Source organism: Caloenas nicobarica, chromosome Z (assembly GCF_036013445.1).
Source record: "Caloenas nicobarica isolate bCalNic1 chromosome Z, bCalNic1.hap1, whole genome shotgun sequence".
Classification (NCBI taxonomy): Eukaryota; Metazoa; Chordata; class Aves; order Columbiformes; family Columbidae; genus Caloenas; species Caloenas nicobarica.
In genome coordinates, this window is record NC_088284.1 from 25,605,750 (window position 1) to 25,627,731 (window position 21,982).

The 21,982-nt window shown below is 38.5% G+C and overlaps 1 protein-coding gene across 3 annotated transcripts in view; it reads right to left on the reverse strand.

Moving 5' to 3' along the window:
* The window catches only part of ARL15 (ADP ribosylation factor like GTPase 15), a 230,542-nt gene that overhangs the window by 134,150 nt on the left and 74,410 nt on the right, over positions 1-21,982 (reverse strand). For all 3 annotated transcript variants that reach the window (XM_065657676.1, XM_065657674.1, XM_065657675.1), the window contains 3 exons: positions 17,073-17,217; positions 14,889-14,948; positions 1,528-1,736 (listed from right to left, as the gene is read on the reverse strand). In XM_065657676.1, the coding sequence (XP_065513748.1) occupies positions 1,528-1,736; positions 14,889-14,948; positions 17,073-17,217 (414 nt within the window). The remainder of the gene's footprint in view (positions 1-1,527; positions 1,737-14,888; positions 14,949-17,072; positions 17,218-21,982) is intronic.

Sequence of the window (21,982 nt, forward strand, 5' to 3'; positions counted from 1 at the left end):
TGGAAAAGGAAAAAATAGTAAAATTAAAAATACTTAAATCATGTGAAAAAAGCATTTCCATTGATGGAAATTGTAATTTGTATTGCTCTATGAAAGAAAATAAAAATCAAAACACTTTGGGTATATTCAGATGAGTAAAATGAAATCAGTTGTGTCTCAGGATATTGTCTTTTTTAAGTGGAAGGCTTAGGAATACACACTTTGCTTACACATTTCATAATAAACTAGAATAAATTAGTAAACTGATATATAAAAAATCCATATTACACTACCTTTAAATATTCATTACATCTTTGTAAATCTGTTTTTAGATGAACAAGACCTAGGACTTCTAGATTCTTTCCCTGCGTCATTTCAGTTTACCTTTTTATGTAACTTGACATTTCTGTTTTTCTTCTTTTTTTTCCATAAGCATAGATTCTTGGAGGAAAGGACCGACAATGTAATAAAACATTTTACAGTGTAGATTACACAGTTCTTACTTATTCTTTTCCTCTCATATTGAAAACATCACTACACTCCAGTCACATTTACACTTTTCCTTCTTAGCAGGTAATAAGCTTAACTTTTTACCCTCTGTTTCTTTTGGCTAAGTAAGGAATCACAGACAGCAATAAAATAGTACAGAAAGTACATACAACTGTACTATACAAATAGGAGTTACCTTACAGATCAGTAAGTTTTGCATTGAATTGTAACCTCTTCAGAAAGATCGTATTTTAGACAAATTGCATCTGACAAAGCAACAAGTTTAAATACAAAGAAGCTACAGAGTGAGGCGCAGAAACAGTTTTTTCTCTGCTGTAATAAAAACAACACTCACAGAACAAACAGGAGATTTCACATACAATCTTTAATAGGAAGAGTCCTTTAAATGACATTTATGAACAGAATGACAAAATCAAATTTTAATTTCTTCCTACAACTTCAGAAGAATAAGGAGAGCTTCTCATGAAGAATCAGTAACTTTCAGCATTTCCTCAAAGGTATGTGACATGATAGGAATGTAGGTAAGAAGAATTTTTCAGGAACTTAAGAGCAAAAGGTGCACTGAATGGAACAATTATATAATTTACTACTTGATAACTACATATTAGACAAAAACATTACTCCTTAAAAGAAGGAAAACAGGATTAGATTAAAGACTTCAGAACTGCTTTAAGCAGTTGCAAAGAATGGAGTAATGGGGTAGCGCAAGGTTAAAACTAATAGCAAATAAAAAAACCAAGCAAAACAAGAAAATCACTGTCCCAGAAGCTTTTGATAAGAGTAGTTTAAACACATCTTTTCTCCCTTAAGCAAAATATGGTGAACACAGAAGAACTGTTTGTATCCAAGTATTACTTGTCTGTTTAGAGTGCATTGGACCAAGTTCTCAGGGGCTGGGACTGTTCTTGGTCTGTGTACTTACAGCAAAGAGTAACTGAGGCCAGTTCTCAACTAGGATGTCAGGGTAATAAGTAATACCGCGTGAGTGGTGTGCAGACAGTAAACACAAACAGGCAAGATGCTGCCACATTAACATACCTCTTGTACGGAGCGAGCTGCTGGCTTGTCTTGATGATTGGCCAGTATTAAAAACGGCAAAGTACATAACTGTGGGTGCTGGAGAGCAGAATGCAGTTCATTCCTAGCAGTTTCTAGGTCATCTTCAGAGGAGGCACTGTCTAATACAAATATTACCCCTTGGGATCCTTGGTAGTAACGACTCCAGTATTTCCGGATATTGTCAGCCCCTTTCAAGACAATAATAAAAACTAATTAGAACAAAAATAATTAAACAGATTTAGCACCTGTATCTGAAAATAACCTTTCTACTTAGAACAATCGAAGCAACACACTGAATCTTCTCTCCTAAATAATCACCATTGAAAGAATAAAATGGAAAAAAGCAACCATAAATCCAACACACACACACAAACGTCAAATTAACATTGTTTAAATAAGGAAGGAAATCTGACTTGATGCAGTTTTCATCCCTGAAAGTTTCTGCTCCATTGAGTACGGGCAGAACTACCATGCTTCCAGTGCCACCCAGTCTAGTCCTTTACCTTCTCACTGAAATATCTTGGTACTAACACGTAAACCTTTGCCCATTCTTTTTTTACTCAGCCCTGCAGTTTCTGTCATGGCAGTTGCTCATTTCCAAGTATGATAAGGTCTTCCAGTTCACCTCTAAACCATCAAGCAAATTCATAACCAGGGAAAAAAGGTGTCAGGAAAGCCAATTAAAGTAATTACACACTTAAGAAGAAGAATGGTGATACAATAGTGAGTTGAACAGTGAATGAGGAGCTATGGTGACAACATGCAAAGGCATCAATTTCAACTACTTTGTTCTGTCAGCCACACTAGGGATTCCTGAAGAGCCCAACAGTAAACACGAGTGACTGTACAGGCTTATGTGCCACAGTAATTTTTAGGACACAGTTGAGCAGCACTCAGCCATCTCAACAGAAGCCAAGCAACAAGGTTATCTACAGAAGGCTTTTGTCTCCCCAGGAGAGCAGCATATGTTGTAACATTGAGGTAGGAAAAAAAAATATGTATTTGACAGCTGTCAAACTATCTAAACTATGATTTGGATATGGACTATTCTTTGTATGTCTGAATCTAGCACTACACTCATGGGGATTAATACTAAAATTTAAACAGCAGCAGCAATACTCTAGTAGAAAACTTGATATGTCTCCAAGACAGTGATTTGCAGAAATGTGCTAAAGGTATCCTTTATAGACACTTTTCTTACTTTGAGATAGAGAGAAGTGAGCTTTAATGTAAACACATATACTAAGTGTTGATAACAATAAAAATCCATTTTTAGTGAAGCAAAACTACACAACACTTCTGAGCGACACGTGGGCAAAAAATGATAATTTAATGCAACATAATTACTATAACATTGATATTTTACTAAAAATTTTAACTTATTTTATACATTGTGCAACAGAAAAGACAGCCACTAAACAAAGGTAAAGAAATAAATATCTAAAAATGAATTTACACCTTACAGTTTATGCATCCAACTCAGAGTATTCAAATTTTGCCCTACGGAGATAGTCTTCTCTGTTCCAACCACACTGGAACCTTAAGCATTCCCTGTCTGTATTCTGCATTTAGCACAATTTAGGTGGCTAACAAACGTTCTGAACACACTTTTTCCTACAGAGAATAGTGAGGTCATACCTGAACAATTGCTTTCTTTTCTGCAGGGGAACTAAAAAGTTGATTAATTAAAGGTAGATGGTCATGGGATTTAGTCAAGACCTTGCTTAATTTCTCTATTGATTTAACCAGACTCAAAGTAAGAATGCACAAACAGGACAAGTGCTTCATTTATTTTATCATCAGCTTCTGAAGATCAATATTACTTATATGGAAGAGAGAATTAGCTTTCAATGCAATACATGTTTCTGTACCACCCAAATAGCTATCAAATGTATCCGTAAATAATTCCATAGCATCTGATAGATGTCCCAGTCTTTCCAAACAGCTGCCTACGTCAGAACCAAGTAGAGCAAGTTGCCAGAGGGACGCTATTCACATAGCCACACACGGCAGTGTTGCAGGCATCTGAAGCATCACATTACTTTAAAAACTGGTAGAGAATCATTTTCAGTGAACTGAAAGGCCAACACCATGACCAGTTCTTTGAAGGTCTTTTTTTTTCCTAGCAACATAGCTTCTCTCTTATTTACTCTAAGCTTCAGCCAGTGACTTTTCAATCACATGTCACTGCCAGACCCTGAGTCTTATCTTTGTAACTGTACCATATCTTAAGAGAAGAATTGTGTGGTGAACTGCAGAACATTTGGCCTCTTTTGTCCAGGCACGTGGAAGAAAGCAGCTCATGGATCCCTACATGGGCTACTGGAGCCAGAAAAGCAGTATGTTGCTTTGTTGACTTTGCAGCCTTGTATTTCTGGCTCAGGTTCTGTAGCTGCTCAGCTTTGTTTCTACATATCAACTATCCCAAACGAAACAAGACCAAAGTGTAGTTGTCCTTTTCTCTCCATACCTGGCCAGTCATCATGGCGTAGTTATAAGAACCAACTAATAATGTCCAGAAAAATTTGGTATTTCCTGCAGGATCTTCCATTAGAATAATGACCTGCTCTGAACTTGCTTACACTTCAATTCTGAGGAAGTGACAGTCCAAGTTTAAGAATCAAAAAAATTTGCACTAATCAGACAAGAAATAAAAATGAGAAAGTCTGTACCCTGGGATATCATTTTAACTCATTTTTCTGCACTTCAAAAATAATTCTCAGCATCAGTAAGTTATTAGCAACTGGAAATCATAATTTCTACAAGACAAGTAAGCTTATATTCTTTTTCATCAGCTCTTCATATCCAGGGAGCATAACCTGCTCTCAGCTCCTTTCTCCAGAGCATTAGGTAGCATGTTGTGGTGCTGCTCTGGGCAGGAAGCGCTGGCCTCTGAATACTGATCCCAGCTGTCACACTTCATGGTATGACAAATCCAGTCTTCCAGAGCAAGCGGTTCTTTCTAAAGGTGCAGTATAGCACAGACTATCATATTAATTAATCTTTTGAACTATTTTAAAGGTGTATAAGACAGGAAAATTCAAAGTCTGAGTTCTTCAATAATCCCGAATGTAATGTGAATCCAATAAACATCCTCAAGCTCTCAGAGACTGCCAAGATGAAACCAGAACTTAATTGGTACCCAAAATGTCCTATCAAACAACAGTAACACACAAGATAAGCATTCAGGTTTGTCAGCCTAATATTATGTGTTTATCTAATGGTTTTGCAGGCACATGGCTGTTTCTTCAACTACTTCATGTCTAAATAGAGAGAAAGAGAGAAAGAGAGAAAGAGAGAGAAAAGCAAGGGGAAAAATGAGGAAAAAAAAGGGGAGGAAAGGGGGAGGAAAAGGGGACGAAAAATAAGTAACCCAGGTAAAAATCTCCAAAACATCAGAAAAATGTAAGAACAATTAAGATTAGAGCTAGGGAATGTGCTATGCCAAAGGTTCACTAAAATGTGACAATCTGTGTAGTATTTTCCTCGGACACAGGCAAGACCCATGCCTCACGCCTAGGTGTATGATTCATTTCCCTCAACAATGAACCCACAGGAGTGAGTTGAGTCCTCTGATGTGACTTAAACATCCCACTTACAAATAAATCGAGGGGGAGAGGAGAAGGGTGAGATGCAATGCAACACAATCACAGTACTTATTAGGAAGGAAAATACAGTATTTAGTCAAATATAGGCTTGAATTACTATAAAAGAAAAAAACTCTTCTTACAGAGAAATTACAGGTTGCTATAATTAAAAACCCCAGTCATTCGGCATTACTACAGGAGAGGGTTACTCAACTAACTGTTCAGAATTTCAGAAAGTTTTCATTTGTAATTTTAAAGATATCAAATAAATAAATTATTTTTGGTTATCAGCCAAGGGTATAGTGTATCCATATTAACACAATTTATTATTTGTATCAGTGCCAATAGTAATCTCTCAAACACCCTTTGGAGGCTGGGGTAAGAGTTTGAGAGTTATGTGCAGATTAACACACATGCAAAACAGGTTGCACAGTTATGCACTTCTGTAAATACTATGCCAAATGTAGAGCTGCAAATCTTCCTTTCAACTCTGAATACTTCTGTTTATATCTTCTTTCACAGCAGTCTGAAGTTACCTTCATTTCCCTCCTTTTCAGTATTTTGAGGAGAACAGGACATAGCATTACAGGAAAAATTCACTGAAAGCAATTTAAAGGTGTCAAACTTGTTACTTGTCAAACTTGCAGCAAATATGCATCAAGAACAAAATTAGTGTCACATGGCCCTTGCTTTGAGATAGTATAGCCTATGCGTGAAAGCTGTCATTCACCTCAAAATAGAAGAAGGAATACATCACAGCTCAGGAGAAGCTTTTTCCTTCCCATCAAAAACAGTTAACCTGGGGCCATGAAAGAATGCAGGCTGCAACCGGTTTTTCTACCACTTCAAGTATAACATCCAGAGAGACATCTACCTATTTTAAAGGTTTTATACTTGATTAGAAAGTCATATAGATAATTCCTCTATTGATACTAAACAGACAGTTTCAAATTAGCAAAAAGGTGAAAAGTTGCCAAGCAATATGTCAATTGTGCCACAAAATGTTTTTGCTTGATAGACTGGCCCATGGGTGGAGGAGTAAGAACAAAGGGAAAGGAAAAAGAAATCCCTTGTCCATGCTTGCAAAATCTTTAAATGCACCATACTCTCTCAAGAAAACCTTCGGAGAAATAATTTTGAAATAACTGTTTCTGAATCTACATAAGGTTTATAACTTTACTTCCCATAATTTCCTCACAAGGAAAACTGACATGTTTTCTTAGGTAATCAGGAATACACCTGAAATCTTAGAAATCTTAACACATTTTTAATAGATTTTGTGTTTCCTTATCTATCTCGGGCATACTCTCTGTTTAGACCTCCCAGTACTCCCCTTGAAGAAACAGAGCATGCAGATTTTTTTAACATGTTATTTTTCAAGCTGTTAGTTCATTTTAATTACAAATAAAGTTATAAATCCTTCCTAAGATACCCGCTTTGTATTTACTTGCAATTTGTCGACACTAACAGACACATCCACAGACAGATACAGAAGTTTCCTGTGCGTGTAATGTCAGTCACAATTTGATGGCTATTTTATATTGCTACTGTTTATCGCTAAGCAGCAATACAGATGCTAAACCAAAATGTTCCTCAAGGTTCAAGACTTTTGCTTCCTAGGGCTTAAGACCAAGTGATCACAACCTGATTACTCTAGCCTTTCAGGCAGTGTGCTCTTCCAATCACACACAAAGCACGGCAGCAGGAAATTGGCAGGATTTTTCCTGAAAGAAGAAAATTTTGAGATGGCTACATCAGCTATATTCACTGCAGCAACTCAACAACAACCTGAACAAACAGCATAAAAGAAAAAAAAAATTAGGAACAAATTTTCTGCCTTTATACTCTAAATATGAAATATACATCGTTTATTGTGCTTATTTTTATTTTTCTTATCAAACTGAAGTTTATGGAAACCATCTCTTTCACACATTTTCTGTCTTCTAGGCTTCCCCAATGAGATTAGGCTGGAAGTCAAGCCTTCAGTACTCCTCCTACTAGCTGAGGTGCTGTCTCTGACTTTGAATCTCCACCTACTCTGATATTTAAAACTGTTACAACAAGATTTAGATTGCAAACACTTGAAAGTTTTAAAACCATCATATTTAAACTCGCCTTCCAAAAGTCAGTTTGCTCTACTTCGGCATGTGTATTTTTCTACCATCTTAAAATAAGACACACAATTTGAAACAAAAATTGCCTTTTCTAGCAAGGTACATAAAGTTCATTTTAAGAGTTCATTAAAAAATCTTACAGATTATTTCAAAAGGAAGACAAGAAAATATGTGCCCTGCAATATGCTCTAATATGTATTTAAGCCTGAAGTCTGAAGCTTTAATAATTTGCAGCAGGTGGCACACCGCACTAAACTGGACTTCATGTATAACAGCTATTCTCAAAATCGTCCCCAAATTTTTGTCATTGATGTTGTTTTTGTGGGTCTTTTTGGGGTTTGTGTTTGGTTGTTGTTGTTGTTGTTAAGTTTTTTTAAAGTACTTTTTCAAAGGCAAAAACACACAGTAAGTCCCCTAGGTCTAGCAAAGAACGGCTGGCAAGAAGAAAATCATCTGCCATTTTCCTCTCTACCCATTAGCCCACCTCTGCGCTCCCTCCAACTCTGCTGGAGGACTTGGCAGCAGCCGCGACCTCGGGACCAGCGGCACAGCTCCCCAGGCTGAGGGCTCCTGCCAGCACACAGCAAGGGTGAGATGTACCCTCTTCTGAGCCGCAGTCACACCTTTGGTAACAGTACAGGTAATCTCAAATGAAGCTCAAAACACAACTTTCTCTATGGCACTTAAGACTAGCAGGAACAGAAGGCAAGCAGCATGTCTGCCAGAGCTGTGTACTCTGTCTGTATAGGCAGCACTTCTGCTGACTGGCTCACGAAAGTTTTAATCTGCTTTAGTCTTTGAAAGGATAATCACCTTTTCTGTCTAGAATAAAAAATTAAAACTTTGTGTTTGTTTGGGGGAAGTTCATAAAATGTAGCTATTATTTCTGATGCCAAACTAGGCTTCCATACTCTTTGACAGAGAGAGCCTGAAGAAAATGGAATTGCAAGTCCAACAGGAGACAGAGGCTTTTTAGCAAACCAGGGTTCTACTTTTCTTCCATAAAACATCACATCAACAAAAATTAAAAAACCAGCCCCCTGCTCCATGAAAATGCAACTAGGAAATTTTCACAGAATCACAGAATGTCAGGGATTGGAAGGGACCTCAAAAGATCATCTAGTCCAATCCCCCTGCCAGAGCAGGAACACCTAGGTGAGGTTACACAGGAAGGCGTCCAGGCGGGTTTTGAATGTCTCCAGAGAAGGAGAATCCACAACCTCCCTGGGCAGCCTGTTCCAGTGTTCTGTTACCCTCACTGAGAAGTTTCCTCTCATATTTAAGTGGAACCTCTTGTGTTCCAGCTTGAACCCATTACCCCTTGTCTTACTGTTGGTTGTCACCGAGAAGAGCCTGGCTCCATCCTCGTGACGCTCACCCTTTACATATTTATAAACATTAATGAGGTCACCTCTCAGTCTCCTCTTCTCCAAGCTAAAGAGACCCAGCTCCCTCAGCCTTTCCTCATAAGGGAGATGCTCCACTTCTTTCATCATCTTTGTTGCCCTGCGCTGGACCCTCTCCAGCAGTTCCCTGTCCTTCTTGAACTGAGGGGCCCAGAACTGGACACAATATTCCAGATGTGGTCTCACCAGGGCAGAGTAGAGGGGAAGGAGAACCTCTCTCGACCTACTAACCACAGCCCTTCTAATACACCCCAGGATGCCATTGGCCTTCGTGGCCACAAGGGCACAGTGCTGGCTCATGGTCATCCTGCTGTCCACCAGGACCCCCAGGTCCCTTTCCCCTACACTGCTCTCTAATAGGTCGTTCCCCAACTTATACTGGAACCTGGGGTTGTTCCTACCCAGATGCAAGACTCTACACTTGCCCTTGTTATATTTCATTAAATTTCTCCGCACCCAACTCTCCAGCCTGTCCAGGTCTCGCTGGATGGCAGCACAGCCCTCTGGCGTGTCAGCCACCCCTCCCAGCTTGGTGTCATCAGCAAACTTGCTGACAGTGCACTCTATTCCTTCATCCAAGTTATTGATGAATATATTGAATAGTACTGGTGCCGGTACCAACCCCTGAGGCACTCCACTAGATACAGGCCTCCAACTAGACTCTGCTCTGTTGATCACAACTCTCTGGCTTCTTTCCTTCAGCCAGTTCACAGTCCACCTCACTACCCGATCGTCCAGTCCACACTTCCTCAGTTTCGCTGTGAGGATGCTGTGGGAGACTGTGTCAAATGCTTTACTGAAATCAAGATAGACCACATCCACTGCTTTGCCATCATCTATCCACCTGGTTTTGTCCTCATAAAAGGCTATGAGGTTGGTCAAGCATGACTTCCCCTTGGTGAAGCCATGTTGACTGCCCCTAATGACCCTCTTATCCTTCATATGCCCTAAGACAGCACCAAGGATAAGTTGTTCTGTCACTTTCCCAGGGATGGAGGTGAGGCTGACTAGTCTATAGTTACCCGGGTCCTCCTTCTTGCCCTTTTTGAAGACTGGAGTGACATTTGCTTTCCTCCCATCCTCAGGCACCTCTCCCGTTTCCCCCGACTTAGCAAAGATGATGGAGAGTGGTCTAGCAATGACCTCAGCGAGCTCCCTCAGCACCTGCGGGTGCATCCCATCTGGACCCATGGATTTGTGGATGTCCAGATTGCTTAATTGGTCCCTAACCCAGTCCTCATCAACCGAGGCAAACTCCTCCATTGTCCTGACTTTTTCTGGGGCCTCAGGGGTACGGGGCTCCTCAGGACAGCCTCCGGCAGAGTAGACAGAGACAAAGAAGGCATTCAGTAACTATCATCTTGTACATAGCTTTGATAGGCATTGCTTGCATGGCTCCTACTTGTTTTGAGTAAGCTAGGCAGCAGGTTGTCTATTCACAGTGTAAAAAAGCTTAATGTAGAAAAAGAACAATATTTCCAAAGAACAGTAGAAATATCTAATGCTGAATCCTTATTGAAGCTTCTTCAGGATTCACATTAGCGAGATTTGTAAGCAGGTGTAAATGATCTCTTTTATCTACCAAATGAGGAAAACCATGTGACGGAGCCTGGGCTTAGGCACCATTTGAACAGCAGGCTCAGTATGACTGACAGCAAACAGATCTAACTTTAATGCTTACAGAAGCTGAATGTCTCTGTGCGACTCACAGCTTGGACAGCTCATCAGGGTCATCTAAAAATTTCATCTGCTAAGACATTCTGTAAACTGTTAGACACAGCTATGTCACAGATGGCATTGCATGCACTCCACGACCAGATTTTGTAGAGGTGTCAACTGCTGTTTAGTCAAATACAGTACAGAGATTTTATTGCTTTGTGTTAGTTCATCCCTGCAAAGATGACTTAGGCTGGCATTTACTTGTGGGATCAGTTTTCTGATGACTAACTAGATGAAATTTTAGCTGCTCTTCCAGGCTGTGTTGCTAGAAGGATGTTCAGTACCCTCCTCTACCTCCACAGAGCAAAGGAGGAGGGTGGTTTCCCATAACTACTCAAATTGTAAATTTTAATTAATAGCTCAACACGGTTTCCCCCTACTACTTCATTTTTTCATAAGGCAGATACTACCTGACGACTGCTGCCATCTTCTCCAGGCGTGCATATTTTCCATTCAACTGGAATAGCATAACAGTGTGACTCCCCTTCCTACTCTCCCTTCTGCTCTTTACTTCCAAATTAAGGCAAAATACGCATGCTTTGTTTAACCAATCCTATTTGAAGTTATTTGCTCTCACCTAGGCAATTAATTTAGTTGACCTAAGAGTGTGAATTTATAACTTGGGTCATGAAGCTTATGAAGGAACAGCAGTGGGGAGGACAGTTATCTCTTTTTCTGGACATGCTCAACCAACTGGAGACTCAAGCATGCCTGACATTAACCACTCTGCTTTTGCTAAACACTTAAAGTTTGATTTAAATGAACTTTCAAGGATGACTACAAAACATGGTGATTCTCTACGCTTGTGGAAAAAGCCTTTGGGTGGATTACAAAAACATAATACAAACATATGATAATATATTTTAGCACATAAAAAAGAGAATGTTACTAAAGCCTATAACATGTTGTTAGTATTTTTGAACTTGCTAAGAAGAAAAAGAGCTGTTCACATCCAGAATCAGTCTTTTAAATTTGACCAGGCTCGATATTTGGCGTCTCACCAGTAGCTTCTAAGCCTGAATTTAAAAGATAGCAAACTAAATTATAAAATAAGACTTTAAAACAAACAAACAAAAACCAAACAAGAACAAGAACAAAAAAAAACCCTAACCAACACCCTGTAAATTATTAGTCGGTCTCTAGAAAAGACCTATAATCTTGATTTAGGCTCGAATAAGCACTACGTCACAAGAGACACCACAACTTTGTATTCTGTTTCAACAGCATTACAACAGTAAATGACTGAATAAACACACTGAATAAATGGTGGTTTCAGGCACTGTGTCTCCAGACTAGAATTTGTTACAACTAAAGAAAAAGCTTCCTGTTGCCTTTGCACCTTCATTTTCTGTCTTGACAATAAACCTCAGCATTCAGCATCCCAAACTTGTTTCTGTGAAACACTGTTGGAACCTTCTGAACAACAGAAGGATGTTATTATCTGCCTTATTTTTCCAGTCTTTCCCCATTCTCCCACATGTTCATTGCACACAATTCCATCCTTAGTTCCCACCAGAGATTGCTGCACCATACCAGGAACTGATCAAATCTGAATTTCTTTCTATACCGTTACTCAGCTGAGTTGCCTAATATAGAAAGGTATTTCCAGTTACCCTGTTAAAAATATATACTGAAAGAATGTGGACTGGGGTATGGTACATCTTCACAGTAATCTAAATCACACACATTGTTTTATGGACTAAATTTTTTGAAAAATATGGTAATTTTAAATTTCTCAGGGAGCAGGAAGGGATTACTGGTATATCAAAACAGAAACTTGAAGAATGGGCACTTCAGCTTGGTCAGTAGATAAAGCAAGACCTCTTTTTCAGCTAATTCAGGCAGGCCTATGCTTGATTTGAAAGCTATATATATTCCTAATTATCTGGGATCAAATTCAATGTTTTTTTAAAAAAAACATTTCACATTTATGAAATTGGATAAACCCCCTGTTTTCTGGTAGGAAGGCAGCCTGACTTAGGAAATATATACAATTAAAAAATAATTAGAAGTAGGATTTTGTTTTAATATTCTAGTATCACGTACTTCAAAGAAAAATTTCTGTAAAAAGAGCACAGCAAACTTTGCTTCATGTCCCTAATCCTAAAGGCTGCTGAAGAGAATCAGAGGAGGAAGAGCCAAAAGAAGATAAACTGTTTTCTGTACACTTTGCCTCAAAATTTAGTCCCTACAGAAATGGAGAAACAAAACCTGGCTTCATTAGCAGCTCCCGAAGGCAAACAGCACAGTAAAAGCCAGCACCATCTTCGACCTTGAGGAAGGATACTGCTTCAGACAAACAAAAAGGATACTACGCAGTCAGCATCTGTTTCACATAACTGCTTGGCTGCTGCATGCAAGAATCTTAAACAGTATGACTTCTGCCCTAAGTTTCTTAAACATCAGCTGTTAATACATCACTGTACAAAGACATATGAAGCTTTCGGTTACCTAAACCTAAAAGACAATTTTAAAATAGAGTATCAAAAATTGAAACTATATAGAACTTCACCATTCTAATAACATGCAACAACAGACAGTGACTGTTAAAAACAGATGCCTTTCTACCCTCCTCCAGGTTTCCAAGATCAAATGTCTGGACAAGACCTTCATACTACAGTAAAGAGAATTTACATAACAATACTGTAACAACTGATGGCAAAAACCAGGAATGAGAACAAAAACATAGGCTTCTCTTCAACACCAGAAGCAGAAATTCCAAAATAAAATTTAGCAGTGACTACATAGGTAAGATATTTTTCTTTATTTTCATACAGCAGCAAGAGAGAAACCATGTCCACTCCAGAAAGCTCAGACTTTACCTTCATCAAACAGGAACAGATCTCTCAACTAGAAGATTAAACATTGGCCCCCAACTTTTGGAAGGAAAACAAACTTTTGGAAGCTTGCCCTATCTCCCTTACCTAGGTAATGAAAAGCTATCAGAATTAGCATTTTTCGCCAATATCTCATAGAAAAAACAGATGATACCATTTCTAAGTATAGATATGTAAACACGCATTGTTAAAGGGAAAAGAAATAAAAAGGTGGAGTAAAAAAATTCTGACAATCCTTCTGCCTTTGGGAAGAGATAAATGCGTGAAAAAAAAACCCAAATCAAATTCTTTGGATTACTTCAGGACATCCTGTCATGAGACATCAAAGCACTCCACTGAGATAAGTTTCTCATAACACACATACCTACATAAAATAAAAGTTGTATGACCAGAAAAGGTTCAGGAAGATACTTTAACAAGGATCTGCTATAGAATACTCAGATTTGATTCTTGATGCCAAAACTGCACTTATCTACATTCATTATATATATTTCATACAGATTATAGTATCGACTGGGCTGCAAATGATTCACCTTATTTAAAAAAAAAACCAAACCACACAAACAGAAAGTGACCTCAGCAACCTGAGTGCACATTACACAGATAACACACTAAAGCAGAACCAAGACTAAACCTGTGCAGTGGTTCCTTTATCAAAGAAAACTTGTTCTTCTTTTTACAGGATACATGCTCAAAACAAGAACATGCATGTTTAAATCCATGGACCAATGGCAGGAAGAGGAAATGCTATCCTTTCAATATATGCTTATCTCGAAGCTTTCTTGAAACAGTTTCAGGTAACATAACCATCATGAAACTTGATTTGATCTCATGAAACTTCCTTCAAGAATCAAGTTAACTTCTACCCCAGAGCATTTAAAAGAGGTTTCAACCTTGCTGAACATCTGATTAACATCCTCAAGATCCATTCTACTCATTTACATACATAATAAAGATCTACAGAAATTTGAGAATACAAAGATCTATGTGGCTTTTTAATTAGAAGAACATTAGATGAAATTAGACTTCACAAGAACTCTCACTAGGGCAGTGTTTTCCTTTTAACAGAGCTACATCTTGGCCACTTAAGGCTAAGGGTCAGAATTGGGCAGTCAAATAGCTTATATGTATACAGACAATTAAGAAAACACAACCACAAAACAACCATCCCTCCAAAACCCAACAAATCCAACCAAAGAACAGATCTCACAGAATATAACTCATTGGAAGTTGGCTGCCTTTGCAACACTTCAGTGGTGTAGCAAATATATTGGTTTTGCCCAACATTCACATAGTTACCTGAGTCAGTGCTCCTAAGCAAAAGCCTATACGTACAATAAACACAGGCAACACGTTTCCTTGAGGTGCCATACAAGCCATTCTACAATTATGGTCTGGTTTCTATTTCTGTACAACTTAAACCCCTGCAATGCAAGAAATTAGATGAAGGAGATATACCACACTTGTCAGCCTTCTGCTCCTCCTCGTTTTAACTGTTGGTTCCTTACAGTCAGCATTTGTACAATTTTTCTCAAATTTATCTGCTGTGGTGAAACACAGGTTTTACATTCCAGCCACACTGATTTATCATTTTTAAACTTAATACAACTAATAGTTTGGTATGACGAGATTTAGACACTGCATGTTTTTATACTCAAATAAATAAATGTTATATACCTCCAAGTTCTTTTACGTTCAAGATGGCATTCTGGAATGGCACTGCTTTTATACTAAAACCTAAGAACAGAAAAAAAGAGTATCAGTAAGTTATTTGTAAAAGAAGACATTTTGCCATGAAATTCTGTTTCAATATGATGTTTAAAACTATCAGTTTGGGGCGGCATGGACAGCAATAAATCACTATAAGCAATGAAATTTGCAATGATACTATTAAATAGCTGGCACACATAAAATTCAGCATAAAACTTCCACACAGGCCACCCACGCTTCAGTAAGGAGTTAGTATGGAAAATACCTTCATAAAACCATTTTTAATGCATCTGGAACTTAAGTTTAGATTTCAGAGTATCATTAATATAAAGCAATCCTTCCGCAATTTTTAGGAGACATGGAAGACAATGTGTAATGCAAATAACTGTTTTCTTATATTTAAACTTTGTAAGTTTTGGTTACACCTAGAGTATTAGTCCTCTCTACAAATGTTCATTTTACAGACCTAAGTGGTATGTATTAAAATGGTTACAAGCACACTAGAAACATCTATGAATCCTCTATTAGCCTGTTATATGCTTAAAACTAAAAAACTTTTGAAGTGTGATGTTTTCCTCTAATTGAAAATTCAGATAGCCAAGAGAAAGGGAATATGAAGGCTCCAAGCAATCCATCAGTATACGATAATACTAAATTTAGCATGTTTAGTGCATACATACCTATAAGTGTATATAATACTATACAGGAAAAAATGCGTCTACTTTTTTTTTCAGCACAAAATGTCTCAGGAGAAGGGCAAAAAAGGAAAAAATGTAAAAAGCTAAATTTCAATTTCCTTCTAACTTTCTGAGGGAGGGAGGGAGGAAGGGAGGGAGGCAGGCAGGAAGGGAGGCAGGCAGGAAGGGAGGCAGGCAGGAAAGAAGGCAGGCAGGAAGGAAGGCAGGCAGGAAGGAAGGCAGGCAGGAAGGAAGGCAGGCAGGCAAACAGTATTTTCTTATACTACTTTTACTTACAGTTGTATTAATAACGTTATGGTCTTCTAATTCAAATAAAGATAAACTGAAAACCAGTAAGGGTTGCTAAGGGACAATCATAACATTCAGGCCCATGAACAACAGCTACAAGAAAAAGCCATATGCAACTACATGCACAAGTTATATACACAAGTTACTCACCCCCCACTCATTACCTGTTCCCTCAGTAAATCAACCTTATTAAATCACTGTGGCCACAGAAAACAGATTTCTTCCATCTCTATAACCTAATCTGTCCTCTTTCTGAGCTTTGCAGCCAGGTATTACTTTTTCTCACTCCACATGTTTGTTTCTCTCTTTTCTGGTACTTTTTTTTTTAATTGTATTTGTTGGGTTTGTGGGGGTTTTTTTGTTTTGGGGGAGTTTGTTTGGTTTTGGTTTGCTGTTTTATTTGTTTCGTTTGGGGTTTTTTTGTTGGGTTTTTTTGTGGTTTGTTGGTTTTTTTAAATCAAAATACCCTTTTCAGTATTAGGCATTCTGCTTCATCTATATCAGTGTGCATATTCAAATTTTTAGACTAAAGATACTTTTTAGCTATGGCTGTTGTACCTCTTTCTGTGTATCTTCTCAACGCCACTGTAACTTCTTGTAAACAGATTCTCTGATCTCATTCTGCCCTTACTACCTAAACAGTCTCTTTGCTGATCCAGAAAGAAAGGATTATCACCAGAAATAAACATTTCCCCTACATTTATTCTTTTGGTTGCTAGCATATATCACAGGGTAGTACTGACCAAGTATGAGAAGAAGTAAATCCCAACTTCAGAGCATCACTGTCCCACTCTGTTTTATAGCACATTCTCCTTTCTGTCCATATAACAGACTGCTTAAAAACCAAAAGTAAAAAGAGAAGAAATAAACCTTGTAATATGTGTCCACACTTCACTGCTACTGCACGTTTCCAGTTGTTCTATTTCATTACACCACAATGTGTATTTTGACTTTCAGCACATTCCAAATTGTACATTTTCACAGATATTCCCCAATGTATGACCAACCACTGAAAGAGTAAGCAGTGGCAGCTTCAAAGCAATTCATCAGGTGCTTTAAAAAGCAAGATAACTAAGCTGAACCTCTCTACCACCTTTGCTATGTGTTTCAGATGTCAACTTAGGGCAATGTTACAACACATCATGGAATAAAGGCAGCATCCTACCTGTGGTAGACACTATATTCTCCGGGCTTTCACTGCAAAGCTGTGACAGAAGACTAGTCTTGCCAGAACCAGTGAGGCCTATGCAAACCAAGTCATATTCAGGTCGTGGTGGAGGCGGTCCCTTGCAGCAAAGTGCTCTAAAACACTGCCAAGATAGGGAAAAACAAGCAAAACAAAACCAAGAAGTTACTTTTTTTTTCTTTTACAAATGTTTATTCAATAAGGTTCTAAAAATCAAGTTTATAAATTTAAAGGCATTGGAGGGAAGAAAATTACTATTCCACTTAATATTTTGGCAAAATCAACAATTATTAAACAGAGACCACCTCAAGTTATATCTAGAACAGCTTTATAAGAAAACATAACTACACCTGGTAACTTTTGACCTAAGCCTCACAGAGGTGGATTGATGAAATTGACTTCCACTTCCTGAACAGCGTAACAGTGCACATTCAGCAAGACAGGCACGTGCCTTTCTCAACTCTGCAGTTGGGTAAGCATGAGTTTGCTTCCTGTGCTGATTTCATGAAATACCTGGTGTGAATATCAAAACATCTTTTGAGCGGCTGCTGGCCAGGCTCTACCTGTTGTCATAGGAAAAAATCACAGAACTTTGCTCCACTGATGTCCTTCCTGGGCTTGCTTTGTCATGTATTTTACCTTACAATATCAGCTGTTAAAGAGTGCAGCTTTTAAAAAATAAATTTTCGTGGACATGGCTCTAGTCATAAATACGCAGACCTCTCACTTTCCCTGGAGAACTGTAAATTAAGCAAAATATTAAAAAAAAATTTCCTACACAAACCCTACTTTAGAATTCTGCTCACATCTCACAAACAGTATTTCCAAAGTTGGCAGGCTCATGCAAAAGGTCCTTTAAACACTTAGTAAGGTTCACTAGGGCTTGCTTTATATGAAATATGGAAATTTTTAATGTAAAAATCTAAAAGCGTACCACTCTGGGAAAAATAGGAAATTTATCTTTAAGGTATGGGGTCTAATTACCCACTAATGTCCAAGACAGACCTCCAGCACTCCAATATATATAAATACCTTTTCCCCCAATATCTGTTGCCTTCATATCAGAGGAATACATCTGCTGTAACAACAAAGGGAAAACGTGCAATCATTGCTCCCTCACACATTCTGTTTTTATGGAGTCCCAGTTCTTTTTTTTTTTTTCTTCTTAAGCACAAGCCAATCACTGAATTCGGTAAAGAAATCCAGTCTTTACAACCCTACCCTAGGTTCGTCTACACGACTACCCCGGATCTCTCATTGAGGACTACTGGAGAAGCACAGAAACTGAACACATGTCAGTAAAGCACTGTTGCAAATAATGGTGTCTGGCTCTGTGATCAAGTCATCCAGAGAAACATAATTATAAAAAGACAGCTCACTGAAAGAGGAACTTTTTTCGGATTTTTTCCATATAGATGGTAAGTTATATATGCTGCTGAAACCATCTTCATTGGTTTAAAGAAGCAGAAGATAAATTCAGGGAAAGTTATGAAATTCCTTCAACACCTTTTAAAAATGTGGAAGGAAATATTTTACGGGCAGTAACATTTACAGTAGTAGTTAAGCTGACCAAAGGTAACAGATCTTAAAAATAAAAGCTTTCTATCTACTAAAATTTTACTCAAAAACTATTTTTTTCAATAAGGTTTGACCTTACATGTGTGTCCGTAGCTAAACGGAGTAAACATGCCTTCTAGTTTTATTCACTAACGTCAGTTTATACTTATCTTACAGATTCTAAAAAGCCACAGTAAATATTCTACTCTGGTACTTAAGTGAGAAAGGCCAATTGAGTTCATTGCACAACATAAGCTCCTTCAAACAGAGTTTCCACTTAATGGATATCAGGCTGAAGGCCACATAAAATTCTTCAAAGCTTGCCAGAGCTCCTGAGGCTGCGTGTCAGGCCCTTTGCAGACGATCTTTTAAATGGATTCAATCTGTCCCCGTCAGCATGGCATCTTTGTGACAACTTCTTGGTATCATATGGAAAAACATAAAGGAATAGATGAGCTGATAAAAGTCTGTTCTTCCCTCTGTTCAGACACTGTGCCAGTTCTTATCCAACTAGACACAACTCTTAACAGCCCTGATGACATTTAATAACCTGTCAAAGATAATTATTGCCCTTTGTAGAACACATACGGAGGCTCTGTGGGTGACAGTGGGGCTCCGCAGGTTGGTTTTGTGAAGTTCAGTATCTCTACAGTGCAGACTCCTTAAGTCTAACTTAGTCAGGAAAATCTTCATGTGCTGTTGATTAAATGAATGATCAAAACTCCAGGTCAAATTGCATGTCCAAAGCAGCATATGTAGACCTGCCACCCACTCACTCACCCTTCACCAGTAAGCACAGTTAGGTATCAAAGTTCCTGACAAAGAGCAGACACAGAATCCCAGAAGACATGGAAAATGGCTTCCTCCAGACCACACTCCATTTTATTTGATATGATTCCCCTATCCTCGTTATGTTCATGCCTTTGTGCTTCTGCAAGGCTAATTTCCTTCAGTAGATCTTTTTTTTCTTGGTTAGAATGAAAACATGCTTTAAAAATTCGAGCTTCAAAAAGCTGCTGAAATTTAAGCTGCTGTGTAATAGCACTTACCACTGGCTGACCTGAGAAATTCTACTCACATTTTAGGTAATACTTGTAATAACATATTTAAATTTTATAAACTTGTTTTGGAAGCCTCCTCACTCAAGCTCAATGAGCATCTGTTCCATCAGAAATACCACTCTACAAACAGTCCGATCGCTGCCTTCCTGTTCTCTCAGCACCTTAAAGTTACTCGGCCCCTAACAAAGTCAGAGCTATTTAAGCATCCACTATGGAGACTAAACCTCTATTGTCACAATGCTGGCAGCTGCATCCAATAGCTGCACAAGATCTGTGGAAAGTAGAGAATTCAGAGGTCATTGACCATGCAAATAAAATTACATCCTATATTCTGCTTTTGATTATGGACAGGAAATGCATCCTGAAATAGTTTATAAAGCATGGACTAGAGCTACACCTTTATTTAAGATGTCATCACATATTATACTGCAGTCGGAAATGCACAGAGCTGCAAGAAGTGTGTATTAGTAAACAAAGAAGCAAGCCATTTCTGAAATGAAAAACACGAAAATACCAAAAACATTGAGAGAGTTGTTCAACTCACAACTAGCTCTCAGTCCTTTCCAAAACCGGTGTACTTTCCGTGCCATTTGGACAACCCAAAAGTCATAAGTGAAGCTGGAATTAACAGCCTGACTGGTCTTCAAACACTTGTCAGATATAGACCTGGAGGTCTTTCATTGATTCCCAAATCTCATTTGAATCACAGAATCATAGAATAGCAGGTTGAAAGGGACCTCAAGGATCATCTGCTCCAACTTTTCTAGGCAAAAGCACAGCCTAGACAAGATGGTTCAGCACCCTGTCCAGCTGAATCTTAATGTTGGGGAATCCACCACTTCCCTGGGGAGATTATTCCAATGACTGACTGTTCTCATTGTGAAAAATTTCCCTCGGAATTTTCCCAGGAGTAACTTGTATCCATAACCCATCATCTTTTCCATGTGACTCCTTGTAAAAAGAGAGTCTCCATCTTCTTTGTAGCCACTCTTTAAACACTGGAACATGGTGATGAGGTCTCCCCTAAGCCTTCTTTACTCAAGACTGAACAAACCCAGTTCTCTCAGCTTTTTCTCATATGGCAGCTTGTCAATCCTCTGATCACCTTTGTGGCCCTTCCCTGGATCCTTTCCAGCCTGTCCTCATCTTTTTTGTATAGCAGGGACCAAAAAAGAACACAGTATTCCAGGTGTGGCCTAACAAGCACTGAGTGGGAATTAATGCTGAAAGTTCAACCTTCCTGCCTTACTATAATTATGGATATGGTCTCCCTTTACATGTTATTTTTTCAATTAAGATCTCTTTGAAGCAACAGACTTCTAGTGGCCAGCACACACTTAGATCTAGAGGAGTGGTTAATCATCTGAAGCTGTTGATGAAATCTTAAGTAGATTATTAAAAAAAAAAAAATCAAATCTACACACAGCAGGCTTCATAGCTCTCATGTTGTATGAGATCATGCAAGTATTATACAAAGAAATCTCAGATCCTGAAGAGATAATGTGACAGTTGGGGCAAAAAAAACAAGGTAGACAGTTATAATACTAAGGATAGGAAACAACTGGGGACAGCAGTGGAACAATTGAATGCAAACTATAAAATACTCGAGGCACCCGAATGAAATTACACACAGCTAGGAGAGAGGGGAACAAAGGGATATATAAATAAACTAAATTTTAACTGTGTGAATACCTTAATGTTACACTAGTACAAGAGCATCTATGCATTTCACTGTGTGAGCTAAAACTGAAGGCATTTCAGTTTCCATACTGCTGCACAGGTGGTTTTACCACTACAAAAAAAGGGAGGAAGACAAAAAACTACCAGTTTTAAGACACACAACCAGTGACACTGCTTCCACGTTTTCAAAATATCAGATGGATAAGGTTCATCTTCACCTGTATGACAACAGTAATGAGGACAAAACCTGACCTTCATTTTGTGGCTACCAACAGAGATGCATACTCACATAGCCACTGCCATCCAGAAGTGATGTTCATCACAGATGAAAATACGAAAATCATGACCAGTCACGTTCTCTGACAGCCCACAATTTCATTAAACCATGATCACTATCCTCAAGCTGCTCCGTCCCAATACCAACTAACAATCCAAACTCCAATAAAGGGACCCCAGCTCAAAGCCTGCTAACCTATTGCCCCATGGGACAAAGTAATCCTCAAGTTTAGCCTGGTTAATCTTCAGGAGCATGTGGTGAGTCCATTGGTTGAACCCAAAAGCACTCTTCCTTACATGCATCAACATGCCTAC